We start from the raw sequence: 14,482 nt of genomic DNA on the forward strand, positions 1-14,482 counted from the left end.
GGAAAAGATCTGGATTTTCCCTTAGTGGACATACTGGAACGCACTCATCCCTGGAATGCAGCCTGCTGGAATCCAATGAGCATCCCCATGAAGTCGTTGAGTCTGACGGTTGGCTGGCAGGACAAATTGGTGTGCATTGTGCCAGACAGATGCCAATGGAAGGATGGAATCAGGTGGTCTTGCAACTGACTCTGCAATGTGAGGTGTTGGCAGTTGGAGCCAGTAAAGGACAGCATCATGGGCAAAATTTTATCCTCTAGGGAAGTTAATAGCAGTGCATCCTTGGTGTCTTCAGGCTTAACAGTTGTTGCAGGACTGTGTGGGTCTCACATTGGGACTGTGTAGATCCCATGACCAGAAGAGATCCCTAACCAGGAGTTGGGGGGTTTATATGTGCCTAGCCCTGTGAGATGTGTAGGGTGAGCTGGGGAAGATCACCTTCTCCCTCAAGAGGATGACTGCCTGATTGGTTGCCTCACAGTAACTTAGAGGTCTTTCCAGGCTCAGTCACCTCCTTATATGAAGGGAATGCCCATTCAATTGAAACAAACTCAGCAGAACCTCAGGTTGAGCCCCAATCAGACCCAGTAGCCACAGCACTGTGGAACCATTACAAACATTCACACAACTCAATCACTATCCGTTCAGAAGTTATATGTTCCTGTTTTAAATTCCCAGTCTATCTTTTTCTCTGAAGACCAATATCAGTGCCTTGGTATCCCTTTGATACCCTGGAGACCAGTGCCACCTTAGTATCCTACTGAGGCTTCAGATGCAATCGCCTGTTGGGTGATTAAGCCCATCTGGCTTTCCTGCCTGTCTCCCCAGGTGTCCTTACCTGGTCTGAATGTCCAGTCTAGTCTTATTTTTTTCTACTCTTGGGTCTCACATTCAATTTTCCTTTGCCACTGGAATGAGATCCCAGAATCCAATTAAGGGTGCATACTTCTATATTCCAAAGACCTTCAGTGAGCTGAGAGGCCTGGGAGTGGCAATCATTTTTCTATCAACTGGGGTCCTGGTGAAGGAGATCTCATTGGGACCTTCAGAAATGTTACAGGACTCTTTCTGGAAGTAAGCACTTCAATACCAATAAAAGCAGAAGAGAGGAGATGTCACTAGTGGACTGAAGCCAAGATAGCTCCTGAAAGGCCTTAGTCCTGGGTCCAGTTTTCAGTCTCATTTTATATTCTAAAACCACAAGGTGGGGTGGGCAAGCAAGAGAGACTTCATAGAAGGTATGTGGCAGTCAGCATGTTGTTAAGAGCAACAACCTGTTATTTTAGCTATTCCTCCAGGTCATTCTGTTCCAGGCAGCAAGTGAAATCATGCTTGGCAAATAGGCAGTACAATCAGTGCTCTAAGTAAATCACTAAATCAGTATTTGATAATTGATCCCTTTTTTCAGCAATACATGAGAAACTTGTTTGTTTTTCTTTATGATTTCATCATAAAAGAGAAATTTATTTCCTCTTTACTTTGAAAGAATGTTTTAAAAGAAATTTTGCACTTATGACCATCAGGGAAAGTGGTCTACAGGTTTCTCTTTGGTTTTCACACCAGTGTAATACTGGCTTCATACAGCATGTTAGTGGGTATCTTTTTCTTTTCAACTTGTGGGGAAGTTTAAGAAGCACTGATATTAGCTCTTCAAAAAGTCACTATAATTTGGCAGTGAATACATCCGATTGTGGGTTTCCTTTTGGGGAGTCTTAATCACTGCTTTAATCTCATTGAACATTATGAGTCTATTAAATGGTTTGATTTATCTTACCCTCCCAAAGCTCTAGGCATTGATTTTTACACTAAATAAATACTGTCTTAGTACTCATTATGGTGAAGTAGACTTGACCATTCTATAATCCATCTTATTAACATCAGTATTGATGTTTAAAATGTCCATCATATTGTATTCCTTTCAGTTAGAACTACATAATGAAGCAGAAGCACAGAAACTCTTGTCCCTATTACTTAAACTGAAAAGACAGAGTGGGCCAATATATGGGTATTCACATAGTGTAGTTTGGTGCACCGAGCTGGTTAGGATTTGCTATTATTTATGTTGTATGAGCTGTTAAAATAGCAAATTATAAAGGATGCATTTCCTGGCCTCCATGTTTCTTAAGTCACACCTTGGCCATCTTACTATCTTGTTCCTCTATAAAGGGCCAGGAACTTATGAAAACAAGATCTTTTAATCCTGCTAGAATATGCCCCATGTAGTTAATATTTCTGACTATTTTCCAGTCTGCTTCTAGCAGCTGCACTCTGCCCTTGGGATGGGCCAGTCTTGGTAAATCTGACTCCCAGAGCTAGCATAGGACCTGGGGCTTGGACTAGGGGAGAGGCCAGGCCTAGAGGGGGAGCAGGAGTGGGAAGTATGGGCCGCAACATTGGTTAGGTCTTTAGTAGTTTGAATGTTCTAAAATCCATTCTAGTCTCTCTAGTCATTATTAATATACATGAAAAAAGATAAACCATCATATAAAACATGTTTTATTGGTTGTCTCAAATGTGGATTTCTCCAACTGAGCTCCCATTCTGAAACTCAGCTAATTGTCTCACTAGCCAGACTAAATAAATAGTTGAAGTTATAACTCCTTTTCCTCCTTTATTGTGTACCACACAGTTTTGCATGAGCTCAGTGGCTCCATGATTTTGAAAATGACTGGTTTGTAAGCTTATCTTTGTGTACGATTTAGATGCAGTCCTCAAGCTGCCTGGACACCGTGGGCCGTGTCCCTTCCCCGCCCCACCAAGGCCCACTTGGAGACCACCGGCTTGGTCAGACACATCAGTGTGGAGACTACTTGTATACAAGGCAACCTCTTAAAATATTTGGTCCATTGAAAATCTTCAGTCTGTGTTGTCAATATCCTATTTCCCTTCCTTCCTCATTCCCCAGACCGAAATGGACTACAGAACAAGCTTTATTGAATTTATTTGCTTAGCATTAATAGAAATGGACTACAGAACAAGCTTTATTGAATTTATTTGCTTAGCATTAATAAAAAAAAAACAAGAAAGCTAAAAGAAACAAGTAAACTTATCATAATACATTTCTAGGCACTGAAAAAACTTAAGCTCATGATTAAAAACTGAGGTCTGTTAGTACTTGGAGAGATATCATTAAGGGGGAGTTCTCACAGTGAGGATGATGTAATGAAGGTATAGGCAAAAATGGGGAAGGGAAGTGTTAGAGCTAATATACCAGGATTACCTATGTTAAAGGCATTGGCTTAAATAAACTATTCACTATAGGAATATAAATGGAATGAAATCCAGTCAATCAAAAACTTAACATTATCAAAAGGGCAAAACTAGAGGATCAAAATAAGGAGATGTCTTATAGATTAAATGAAAAATCCAGCATGATGTTGTAGAGCATGTATGTCATTTTACCATCATCAGCAAAACCCAGCACCAATTATTTAAGTTAGCTATAGAATCTCATTGCCTCTCTAAACTTGGTTTTGAATGGGGAAGCATCCAACATAGATGTTCAAAGCTGCATGTCTGTTTAAGCAAAGCAAGCACAATGTGACAAAAGTAGATGTCCTTTGGAATTAGGATGTCCTTTGGAGTTAGGTTTACTGTTAAGGCATCTAAATGTAGATCTCTCATAATGTTTGCTAAACTTGAGAGATATAATAAATGTGGAGAAATTGAACATGGAAAAGTTAATTAAGGTGGGGAAAACCCACTTGCCATAGGTGACACCATTCCATAGGCTTTGGATCCTGGAATATATATATACATTCCAGAAAGTGAATTGAACACAGTAATTCACTACTTTCCATATCTTGACTGGAAAAGCAATGTGACCAACTTCCTCAAGTTCCTGCTGCTGAGAATTCCCTGCTATGATGGGCTGCACACTTGAACTCTAAGTCAAAATAAGCCCTTTCTCCTTTAGGTTGATCTTATCAGAGAATTTATTACAGCACTAGGAAAAGTAACTAAGATGCTGAGTTACCCAGAGTTCTTTGCCTTAAGCCTGGAGCCAGAGAGGAAGGACACTCTCCAGAGGACCCAGACACAGTCTAACTAGTGGTCTTGCCATCTTCTTGGTTGAAAGTACATCCATTCCCTGGGCTAAATTACCTGAATCTTTCCATTGAAATTATTTGGTTGAAAGAAATGGCAATCTTTTAGTTGCTGGAGCAAAATACGGTTATTTTCTTTCTTCTAAGGCACAATGTTTTGCATTTCTATAGCATAACTTTTCTGGAGAACATGCTGGGTTTGGGGATATTGGTAGTGACTTACTGAAGGTTAGACATTAGTAGCATTTATTTCATTCAAATAATTAAAATGTTAATTTCTATTTCTAATGTTATTTTTCTAAATAAAAACTAGCCCTAGTAAAAATGTTATATGAAATTACCACAGCTACTGGCAATTATTACTGAAAATGCTGATGCTCCGTCCAGGAGCTATTTATTTCATGATCTCTGACATTTGGCTCCATGCTTGAGATTTCTTCTTGGCCATTGCGAACCACACAGGCTCCTCAGGTGGCGAAAATTTGGGTGGCAGACTTGAAGAGCGTCTGGTTTCTCTTTCACTGATGTATGGATGAGGCAAGTTCTGAGCATCAAATGCAACTGGAATCACAGTGAACAACACACAAACAGTCAGAAATCCCAGAGACACTGGAATATATTTAAAGATGAAATGAAATGCACCATCCTTGTATGTTTTCTATGATCACCCAGTTCTTAGTACTTTCCAACCATTGTTCTCTTAGAAGTCAGGCTTCTAAAAATCAGAGCTTGGGTGAATGGCGCAGTAGGTATGTATGTCCAGGGCAGCATCAAGTTGGAAATGGCTATAGGATCATAGCCATGGCAAGGCACGTGAGGTGATTCTTGCAGTGTGACAGCCAATCTTTTGACATTTACTATTTGACTATCTTATACTTTTGAACTCACACCCAAAGGGAAACATATTATACCTATTCCTTTTTTTAAAATTTCAGATCTCTTTTCACTAGTCACTAACATTGTGAAATTAAATAACTGATGGCTCAATAGATCTATGTAATAAAAGCCAGAAAAAATAATACTCTGCCAACTACTATGGCCAGACAGACTACTGTTTCCCAACTCTACTCCCTCCCTCATCCTGCTCTACAGCTTAAAAGCTTCAACTAAACAAATGGTTCTCAATTCTAACTACACATTGGAATCATCTAGGAATGTTTTTAAAATGCCAGTGTATCTGGGTATGATGGTATATGCCTGTAATCTCAGCATTTGGGAGGCTGAGGCAGGAAGACTAGGAGTTTGATGCTCTAGCTTGGGCTACATCACTGAAATCAAATGACAACTACAATAACAAAAAACAAAAACAAAAGAAACAAAAAAGAGAAACACAAAAACTGTCAGTGCCCATGCAATTTCTTGAACCAACTGAATCAGTAGGGAAGCAGTTAGGACTCTCTATCATTTAACAAGATTCCTGGTGGATCTATTCTTCAGGGGAGCTGAGAACCACATTTCAGAAATATACAGCTCATAAGACATGGATCAAGATGATGACTGCTATTTCCACAGTGAAATAATGGGTTCCTGAGTTGAATGTAAGTCCATCCTCCTCTCCAGTTTCAGTAAGAGTCCAGGGATGATGGTGTACCAGAGGCCAGAGGCCTTGAACCAGACCAATGATTTGTTGCAATGAACATTTGCAGATGAGGCTGATTGGACAAAAAGATATATATACTGTGTGACACACTGCAGCTCTCAACGCCACTAAAATGAATGAAGAGGTGTTGGAGAGGTGGTAATGGTAGAGGAGTGAAGTGGGGTTCTTCGCTTGTTTGTTTTGTTTTTAATTAAATTTTGGGGGTGTTCTTTAGGTGGATGCTGCAGGGTTGAGGGGAGGATATGGAGGGACTTGGAGGTGAGTGGGATTTGGGTGCATGATGTGAAATTCCTAAAGAATCAAAAAAGATTTACATTATTTTAAAAATATTTATCCTCCTCTCCTTCAGCTCCTGCTGAGGAAATCCCTCTGGTACATAACTCTCACTGATGAGGTCGCAGTCTATCATTTCCTGTCATATTTATCTGCAGCATTCAACATACCCCCATGTCTCACACCCCTAGTCAGAATATAGAGTGTATGAAGTGAGCCTTTTCAATGAATCAATGCTACTGGGCCTTTACAGTGGATTATCAACAGTTTCATTGAGGTTAGAACAGGTGAAGAAACATTGCTTTGCTACACCTAGAAAATGACTTGGTACTTTCTTCTCCTACCTAGCACAAGAACGTTTTGTGCCTTGCCTTGCCAGCTTCTTCAGTGAGGTGAGAAACTAGAAAGGGCTATGGAAATTGTGCACTGCACTCAGATATAACAATTGGACTTTCGTAAAGTAAATCCGTTGCATTTCATGGAAGAGACAAGAAAGAATCATGAAGCTGATTTGACTAATAAGAGAAATACATTGAGTGAACTTGAAATTGCAAAACGTTTCACCACATTCCTCCATGGCTAGTTTTGACAGATCAGAATGTGTGCTTTCACCTGTTTTTGTAGACTTATACAGCTTTGACATCTCCTGTCTGGGAACAGTGGAAGAAAAAGTCGTTCTTGACGGGGTATCAGCTATGGGTTCATGTTCCTGTAATACCAAAATGAAAATAAAACCTTTGTAAGTCCTGACAATAACAACAGCAAACTACTCAGAGGATCACATGGTGTAAGTGTTAGGATCCTGCCCTCACTCCTGCACATGTGCAGCTCAGGGTCTTGTGTCTTACGTCATCAGGGGGTGCTCGCGACTACGTACGGCACAGCATGGTCACTCAATCTGTGCCTTAAAAGCCTGATGCTGACCCTCTCTCTCTGCTCTGTGCTCTGCGCTGCCACCAGTGCCAATTATCATCCTTTCAGTAATCCCTGTCCTGGGTACTATAAGTTGAACAATAATCAGAAAAAAAGAGATAAAGGATAGAGATATTGATTCGGAAGTATACATCTAGATAGAAATATATAACTATAGAAATTGATTATATACATCAATAACAAAAGATAGCACAAAGCTCCTTGGGCTTAGAATATATACATACATACGTACATACATACATACATATTTAATGATTTATTTGGAATATGTATTACTTAATGATGTATTTGTTTTTATTTTGTGTGTTCAAGTATTCTGCTGCATATATGTGTATACCCCACAAGCACTGCCCCTGAGGCCAGAAGAGAGTATTGCATCCCTGGAACTGGAGGTATGGATGGTCATGAGCTGCTATGAGGGTGCTGGGAACTGAACCTATGTCCTCTGCAAGAGCACTAAATCCTCATAACCACTGAGTAATCTTTCCAGTCCCAGAACTTAAATTATTAACAAATACCCAAGCTGACTCAAGTTTGCCACCTTTCAGATCAGGAAGAAAAGCTATCTAGTCACACAATTCGTGTGAACAGACTGATAGGAGAATACCTTCTCTCTTGTCTATGGCCATACCACCCTAACTGCCCAATCTCCACTGCTCTCAGAAGCTAAGTAGTGCAAGACCTGGTTATTACTTGGATGGGAGAACAACCTTCTCTATAGCATGTACCACCACTTAGCTGTGAGCTAACAGAATGTGATGGTTACAAACAAATCTGATCAGTTGGTTTCAGTGAGCACTATACAATTTTCTACCTTCCCAAACTTGTTGGTATATGACTAGAAGTGCTTTTTCCACTAGGAAATGGTATAACTGTATTGTTTAGGCCTTTAAAGTTGATCTCTACACAACTGTTCTGAATCAACATGTTTACATATGATAGGATCTGATTTTGAAATTGGGAGGGATGCTAGCTTTGAGCTCAAATTTTTAAAGTTAATAGTCACAACGTGTAAGTAATGAGTTAAAATTAAAAGGGCATTCACTTATAGGGCTCTTTACTATGTGCAGCTCCAGGCATCCACAGAGACTCTTGTAATGTAGTCTCTTTGGGGAAAGGGGCCTATTGTGTTTATAGTTTGATTCTCATTTATGAAAATCATATGCATGTACTTAAAGGTGTAATATATAGTTGCTCAGTTTTTACCCTATTGGTTATCTCTGTTTTATTGTTGTTGTTTGTAGTGATAGAGCTGTTGTTGTTTTATCTACTTCTTTTTATGCAACCAATTTCATGGAATCCTGCTTTAGAATATTTAGGGCAAGGCTTGATTTATAGACTATCTTCATATCCATTACTTTTCATAAATGCTTCAAGAGCACCAAGGCTGTCACATTTGTGTGAATACAAATAAAGACCCTTAAAGAAGAATTGTTCTTGATTAATGCTCCCAATAAGAGATGGTCACTGCACATCTGACATAATTCCCAGTGCAAGCTTAGTCAGTGGCTCCACTAACCTTTACTGGAATTTCCAAGTCTGGCTCATAATTTGACTCATATCTTGGTTCCTTGGTCTCAGCCCTAGCTTCAGCTCTGGCCTTTGTTTTTTTGAGAAAGCGTGATACAAAGCCCTTTTGCCTCTGTTTCGCCACATTGATCCAAGCTGGTTCTGTAGTGTAATCTGCCTTCCAATTAGAGGTCTTTCCTGAAAAAGAAATGAAAAGAATTAGAACGGAAGCTAGGCAGAGGGTCATCAGTCTGAGTGAAGTTGCCCACAATAGTGTTCCAAGTGGGATCCTTTCTGGTTGCCAAACAAAAATAGATAGCATTTAGAGAAGGGCCATTCTCTTTTGTACCCTTCCTACAAACTGGGAAGGCAAGATTAAATAGTTAAATAGTTATGGATCCCTTACTGAACCCTTTCTTTCCTTTAGCTATCCCTCTTGACATTCCCAAATCAGGGCAAGACAATGGTTGATAGGTAGGCTGAGAAAATTCTCAAGATGCCGGAAACTCAGACCATTGATATAATCCCTCAAACTCTAAGAAAAATCTTATAGTCTGTTACTTCTTTGTCCCTTGTGCAAGTGTCATGGTGAAATAGCTGTGACCAGAGGCAGAGACAAGACTAGGCACAGGTGATACCGAGGGCACAATGTTTTTGGAAAAAAGTAGTACTCAGCAGGTCACCTTGATCTGGATTAAATTAAGATGATTTCAGGGTAAGAGTGTAAACATATTGCTCTTAATGAACTGAGTTTTGGAGATCTGTTTGGCAGATTAAAGTGGCATGGTGTATTAAAGTTATTATTATTATTTTTTAGAAACTCATAGGAGTCTGCCCAAAGAATACTATACGTGAGTTAGATGGAGAAGGAAGAGGAGGTGATTATGAGTATATTAATGAAATATGCATGGATGTTGGAACTGCTGCATCCTTGGAAAAAGGAAGACTACAAAGAAGTTCCTTCTGAATCTATTCATCCAGGATGGAGCACTGCCCCACCTCTAAACCCACAACTAGTCCTGTCAAAGCGACAATACAGTAGGAAGCCTAGAGGCTAGAGAGTCCATCCATCCAAGGCTTTGCCTTGCAGGTCTTTCCTCTACCTGGAGAGAGAAAATTCTCACCTGGAGGCCTGTAAACTGCTGGCTTCTTGAAAGGGCCTTCATATCTGGGCCTGCTCCCTTGTTTTTCTGCAAAGCTAAGTATTTGGCTGAAATTCCCTAGGCTTCCACTGAAGCCCTGGGGAGCTCCTTTGTCCATCCATTCTTTGCTTGCTGGGACAACCGGCGTACAAGGATCTAGATTCTCAGTCCCACTCTTCTGTGAAATTCTTCGAAGTCGCACTCCAAAAACATTTTCGACATCAGCCTTGCTGGTGGATATGATCGAAGGGCTCTCGTTTCCATCAGGACCCTGAGGAATTTCCTCCTTGGAGTAAGTGCCTGTGGAAACGAATGATTTCTGGGCGGGACCAGTAGTGAGCTTTCCAGGTTTGGTAACAGAAGTTGGGGTGCTTGGAATGAGGTCCCCATAGCCTTGTGTGTATTTCGTGGTTTTCTTTGGAGAATCTGGGCAAGACCAGCTGCCAGTATTTTGAGAAATGGTCCCTTCGGCAGCAGCATTAGCAGAGCTTAAATAAACTTGTTGCTGATAGTCAGTGATCAAGAAAGCCTGAGTAGGCTGACCGGGAGCCCAATGCCCCTCGGGATAGCTCCAGTCCACAGGAACATTTGCAGAGCCTGTTGATAAAATCGGTGGCTGCAGCCCAGCTACATTGAAGGCCTGAGAAGGCTGTGTGGAAGGCAGCTGTTCTTCAGACCTCACCCACTCTTTGGGAAAACTGACCGAAACTGAGACTTTCCGGCCATACTCAAGCTTTCCGAGGGGCTGAGAGACATCCACCGCAGAACTGCTCCACTTCGCAGGGGCACCCTCAGAATATGACAGAATTTCCTGTGACTCTTCAGGCCTTCTGAGTGACTGTGAAGGCTGCTTCATGGGCAGAGCCTTCAAAGCGGTGTCTTCCTTGGGTTCATCATCCCAGTTATATAGGAAAGTTTGCTCCTCGAGTTTAGGCTTCAACAAGGATCTGGAAGGACGGCTTCGGCTCTGAAGCATAGGCTTCGTATAACTGTCCGTCTCACTAGCAGTGGTCCCTGAAAAGATTTGCTCTGCCATAAACTTCACAAACGACTGGGAAGGCGAGCTGCTGTCCTGTGGTTTCTTAGAGCTGTCTTGAGCAGTAACACTCTCTAGGCTGGAGGACATTTCCTGAATTTTAGGTCTCATTAAGAATGAGGTGGGACCTTTGAGAGACAATGACTTCCAAGGAGTGCCTCCCTCAACAGAGGTACTCTCAAAACTTGAGGGGGTTTTCTGGACTTGATGTTTGATAATGACTTGGGAAGGATTTCTGGAAAGCCATGCTTCCTTAGAAACATCCCCCTCTTTGGCAAAACCTTCTAGATTTGAGGTTTGTTGCTCAAATGCAGGGCCCAGCCATGGCTGAGTAGCAAAATTGGAAGGCATTGGCTTGATAGGAATGCCCCATTCTCCAGAAGTTCTCACTGAATCTGAGGAAACTTCTTCCTTGAATTCTGTGCTTATTGGGGGCTGAGAATGACGTCTTCTAGGCCTCATCATTACAGAAACTCCCTCCTCTGCTGTATAACTCTCTGGATCTACTCTTGGCTGGAAAGGGAATCTAGAAGGAATTAGCTCCACGGAGCTGCTCTGTGGTGCAGAAATGCTCACTAACTCAGTGGGGACTGGTTGTTTGACTACTGACCCCATCAAGGGCTGAGAGAGCATTCTGGTAGCTGGTGGATCAACAGGAATGCCCCAGGCTGTCGCTGCAGCACTGTCTGAGGGCACAGTGACTTGTTCAAATGAAGAAGTCGGCCATGGCTGCAAAGGGTGTCTAGAAGACATTGGCTCTACAGTGCTGATCTGCTGTACAGATGTGGTCATGGATCCTGAGGAAACTGGTTGTTGGCCTACTGATCCCATCAAGGGCTGAGAAGGCATTCTGGGAGCTGTTGGATAACTATGAATGGACCATGCAGAAGGAACATTGCCAGGGGGTACAGATACTTGCTCAAAGGTAGGAGTCAACCATGACTGGGAAGGGCATCTGGGGGAACCTGGCTGCATAGAGATGCCCCCTTGGGCTTCAGGGCTATCTAGACCTGTAGGCACTTGCTTAAATTTGGGGCTAGCCTGTGTTTGGAAGATACGTTGAACAGATACTGGCTCCATAGGGCTGCCCCACTGAGTGGAAGCACTCACTGGATCTCGGGTCATCTGTGGCTGGAATTTGGGCTTTACTGAAGGCTGAGGAGGCAGTAGCTCCACCAAAGTGGCACCTTCTACAGAGGTATTTTCTGAGGCTGGATGACTTTGAGGATTTGGTGGTAAAGACTGAGCAGAATATTTGGTGTGCAGTGGGCCCATTGAAATTATCTTTGCAGCAACAGCTTCAGATTCTAAAGGCACATTTTGATAAGGCTGCTGCACAGGCTGGGAAAGGGTAGGACGCCCATGCTCCGTAGAAGGGTTCCCTTCAAAAGCTGTGCTCTCTGGAGTTGAAAATGATCGCTTCCCTTGAGACTTTGTCCATGGCTGGAAAGGGTGTGCCTGAAGCCTTGGATCAATAGGAACACCTCTTTCAAAAGCAGAAGCCTGGTGCTGGATGAAGGGTTTCACCAGGGGCTGAGAATGATGCTGAGGAGTCAGGGGCTCCACAAAACGGCTTCCCTCAAATGCAGCACTTTCTGCACCCAGTGGTATTTCCTTCTTGGTGTTTGATCTCACCAAGGGCTGGGAAGAGTATCTGGGAGGCTGTGAAGCAATACGATCTTTAAAAACAGCAAGCTCTGGGCCTGCAGAAACATCTTTCTCAAGTACTGGTCTGATTGGGGGCTGAGAATGGTGTCTGAGAACCAGAGCCTCCACAGAAGCCACCTCTTCCATGGTCGAAATGTCTGTACTCGAAGGTACATTTTGCTCAACATTGTACCCCACTGGGTGCATCAAAGCCTTTCTATCTGGACCTGCAAACATTTGATGCTCTGACTGAGGGCTCACCCACCGCTTGACAGTGTGGCTGAGAGGCAGCGGTGCCACAGATCTGTTCTGTCCTACAGAAATGTTCATTGAAATGGGGGTTTGCTGCTGAATAATAGGGCTCACAATAGGTAGAGATGTGTGCATGGGGCGCAGCGGCTTGGCAGAAACACTCAACTCTTTTGGAGCACTCTTTGAAACTGGAGGCACTTCTTGCTGGTCTCTGAACTGACCCCGGGTCTGTTTGGAACATTCAGGAGGCTGCTCTTCCTCCGTGCTGCTAAGATCCTCAGAACTGTGGTACTTCTCAACGTAACTACTTGACTCTGTGGAGACTTCCTTTTCTTCAGACCCCTGCAAGGCCTGGGAATGTCTCCTGGGAGCCAACTGCTCTTGAGAGATGGAATCTATGATAAAACTTCTTGATTCTGAGCATTCTTCAAACTCCCCCAAGGACTGGGAAGAGTGGGCAGATGTCATCTCCTCACAGCTTCTCTGATCTTCTGAACTTTCTAGGTCTAAGGAGACTTCTCTAGCTTTGGGTTTTCCAAATGACTGGGAGCAATAGCCAAGAGGGGGCTGCCGCTCCACCTTGCTCAGTTCTGCACCTACATGTTCTGATTTGAGGAAGACATCATCATCATCTTGAGGGTTCCATGAGAGCTGAAAAGAATGTGTGGGACCCGGTTGCACTTCAGAACTACTCTCATACTCTGAAGAACTCTTTGTATCAGAGGAGATTTCCCTTTCAGTTGGCCACCTTCTGAAAGGAAGAGGCAATCTCTGTGTAGGAACGTCATCTTCTGCGTTAGCGCTTGAAACACTTGCTGAAAAAGCCTGAAGAGAACCTCTGGCATACCTCTCTCTGTGGTAAGCTGTGCTTTCCATTTTGGGTTGAAACCTTTGCAAACCAAGGCTGGATGCTTCTTCCTTTTCTCCACGGACTTGAGAATGATGTACACATGCCTGGACCTCTATTTTCCTCGAGACAGTGGCCTCTTCTTGGCTTGTAGAAGATTTATTTAGCCGCGACAACAAAGCAGCTCTATCCCTGTTCTTCTTGCCTTCAGAAGAGCCTTCTTCATGGCTGGGTGGTGGACCATCAACCGTGGACTCGGCCACATTTGTAGGTGTAGGTTGTGGTGCTGCTGTTCTTTGGACTTCAACATTTATGGCAGCCATTTCCCCCTTCACATTCCTTTTATCTGTAGACATCTCCTGAGGAGTAGTAAGTTGCACTTCTGCAGTTGTGGTATGCTTCTCCAGGAAGAGCTTCAAGAAAGAGTGGTCCCTGCTGACCACCTCTTCATTAGGCGAGGAATCAGTTTTACTGTCCTGGTCACTCTCTTGAGGGTATTGTGCAAGGCTTCTGTCGATGAGCCCCCACTCACTTTTGGCCCTTCTTCTACGTCTTCTTGGTTGGGATCCTGAAGTCGAGTATCCTGTACTTGAGGCACCATCGGTACTTAGAGTCTGCTCTCTTGTATTCTTATCCTGAGCTTCAGTTTTGTAGCTCTGCTCCTGGCTTGAGGGCCCTGTACCAAATGTAAAAAGGAAAGGAGAAATGTGTGTGCTTTCGACTTCTTAAAAGAGTACTCCTCCTCCCTGGCTATGTTTACTACTAAATTCCCTGATATAAGATGTAACCATGCAGAAGACATTCCCCTGTTCACTATTAGCTTTAAGTTATGGGAAATGTTTATATCAAAGGGAAATTTCAATCCTATGAGCAGATAGCACTTCATCAGTAGTCTGATTGACCATTAGGTGTGAGATTCAAAAAGAGGCAAATTGTAATTTTGTAACAATGTTTACATTTGAGAAATCTGACTGGAGCAGGAGCAAGGAGAATTCTTTTAAAATGACTTTCATATTATTATTTTATGTATGTGGATGTTTTGCCTGCATGTATGTCTGTGTACCACATATGTGCCTGGTGTCTGGAGAGGCCAAAAGAGGGCCTCAGATCTTCTGGAACTGGAGTTACAGATGTTGGTGAGCCTCCAAGTAGGGAAACAAAACTGGGTCCTCTAGAAGGGTAGCAATTGCTCTTAAC

At 42.7% G+C, this 14,482-nt stretch overlaps 1 protein-coding gene across 1 annotated transcript in view; it reads right to left on the minus strand.

The window, feature by feature from the left end:
• Nucleotides 1-2,963: 2,963 nt before the first annotated feature.
• Nucleotides 2,964-14,482, minus strand: part of Kiaa1210 (KIAA1210 ortholog) — a 54,034-nt gene continuing 42,515 nt past the window's right edge. Inside the window, exons 9-12 of the mRNA XM_059251423.1 lie at nt 9,486-13,961; nt 8,372-8,559; nt 6,532-6,628; nt 2,964-4,607 (exon numbers count right to left, since the gene is read on the minus strand). Of these exons, the coding sequence (XP_059107406.1) occupies nt 4,441-4,607; nt 6,532-6,628; nt 8,372-8,559; nt 9,486-13,961 (4,928 nt within the window). The 3' untranslated portion in view covers nt 2,964-4,440. The remainder of the gene's footprint in view (nt 4,608-6,531; nt 6,629-8,371; nt 8,560-9,485; nt 13,962-14,482) is intronic.

The sequence above is a fragment of the Peromyscus eremicus genome, chromosome X (assembly GCF_949786415.1).
Source record: "Peromyscus eremicus chromosome X, PerEre_H2_v1, whole genome shotgun sequence".
NCBI classification, from domain to species: Eukaryota; Metazoa; Chordata; class Mammalia; order Rodentia; family Cricetidae; genus Peromyscus; species Peromyscus eremicus.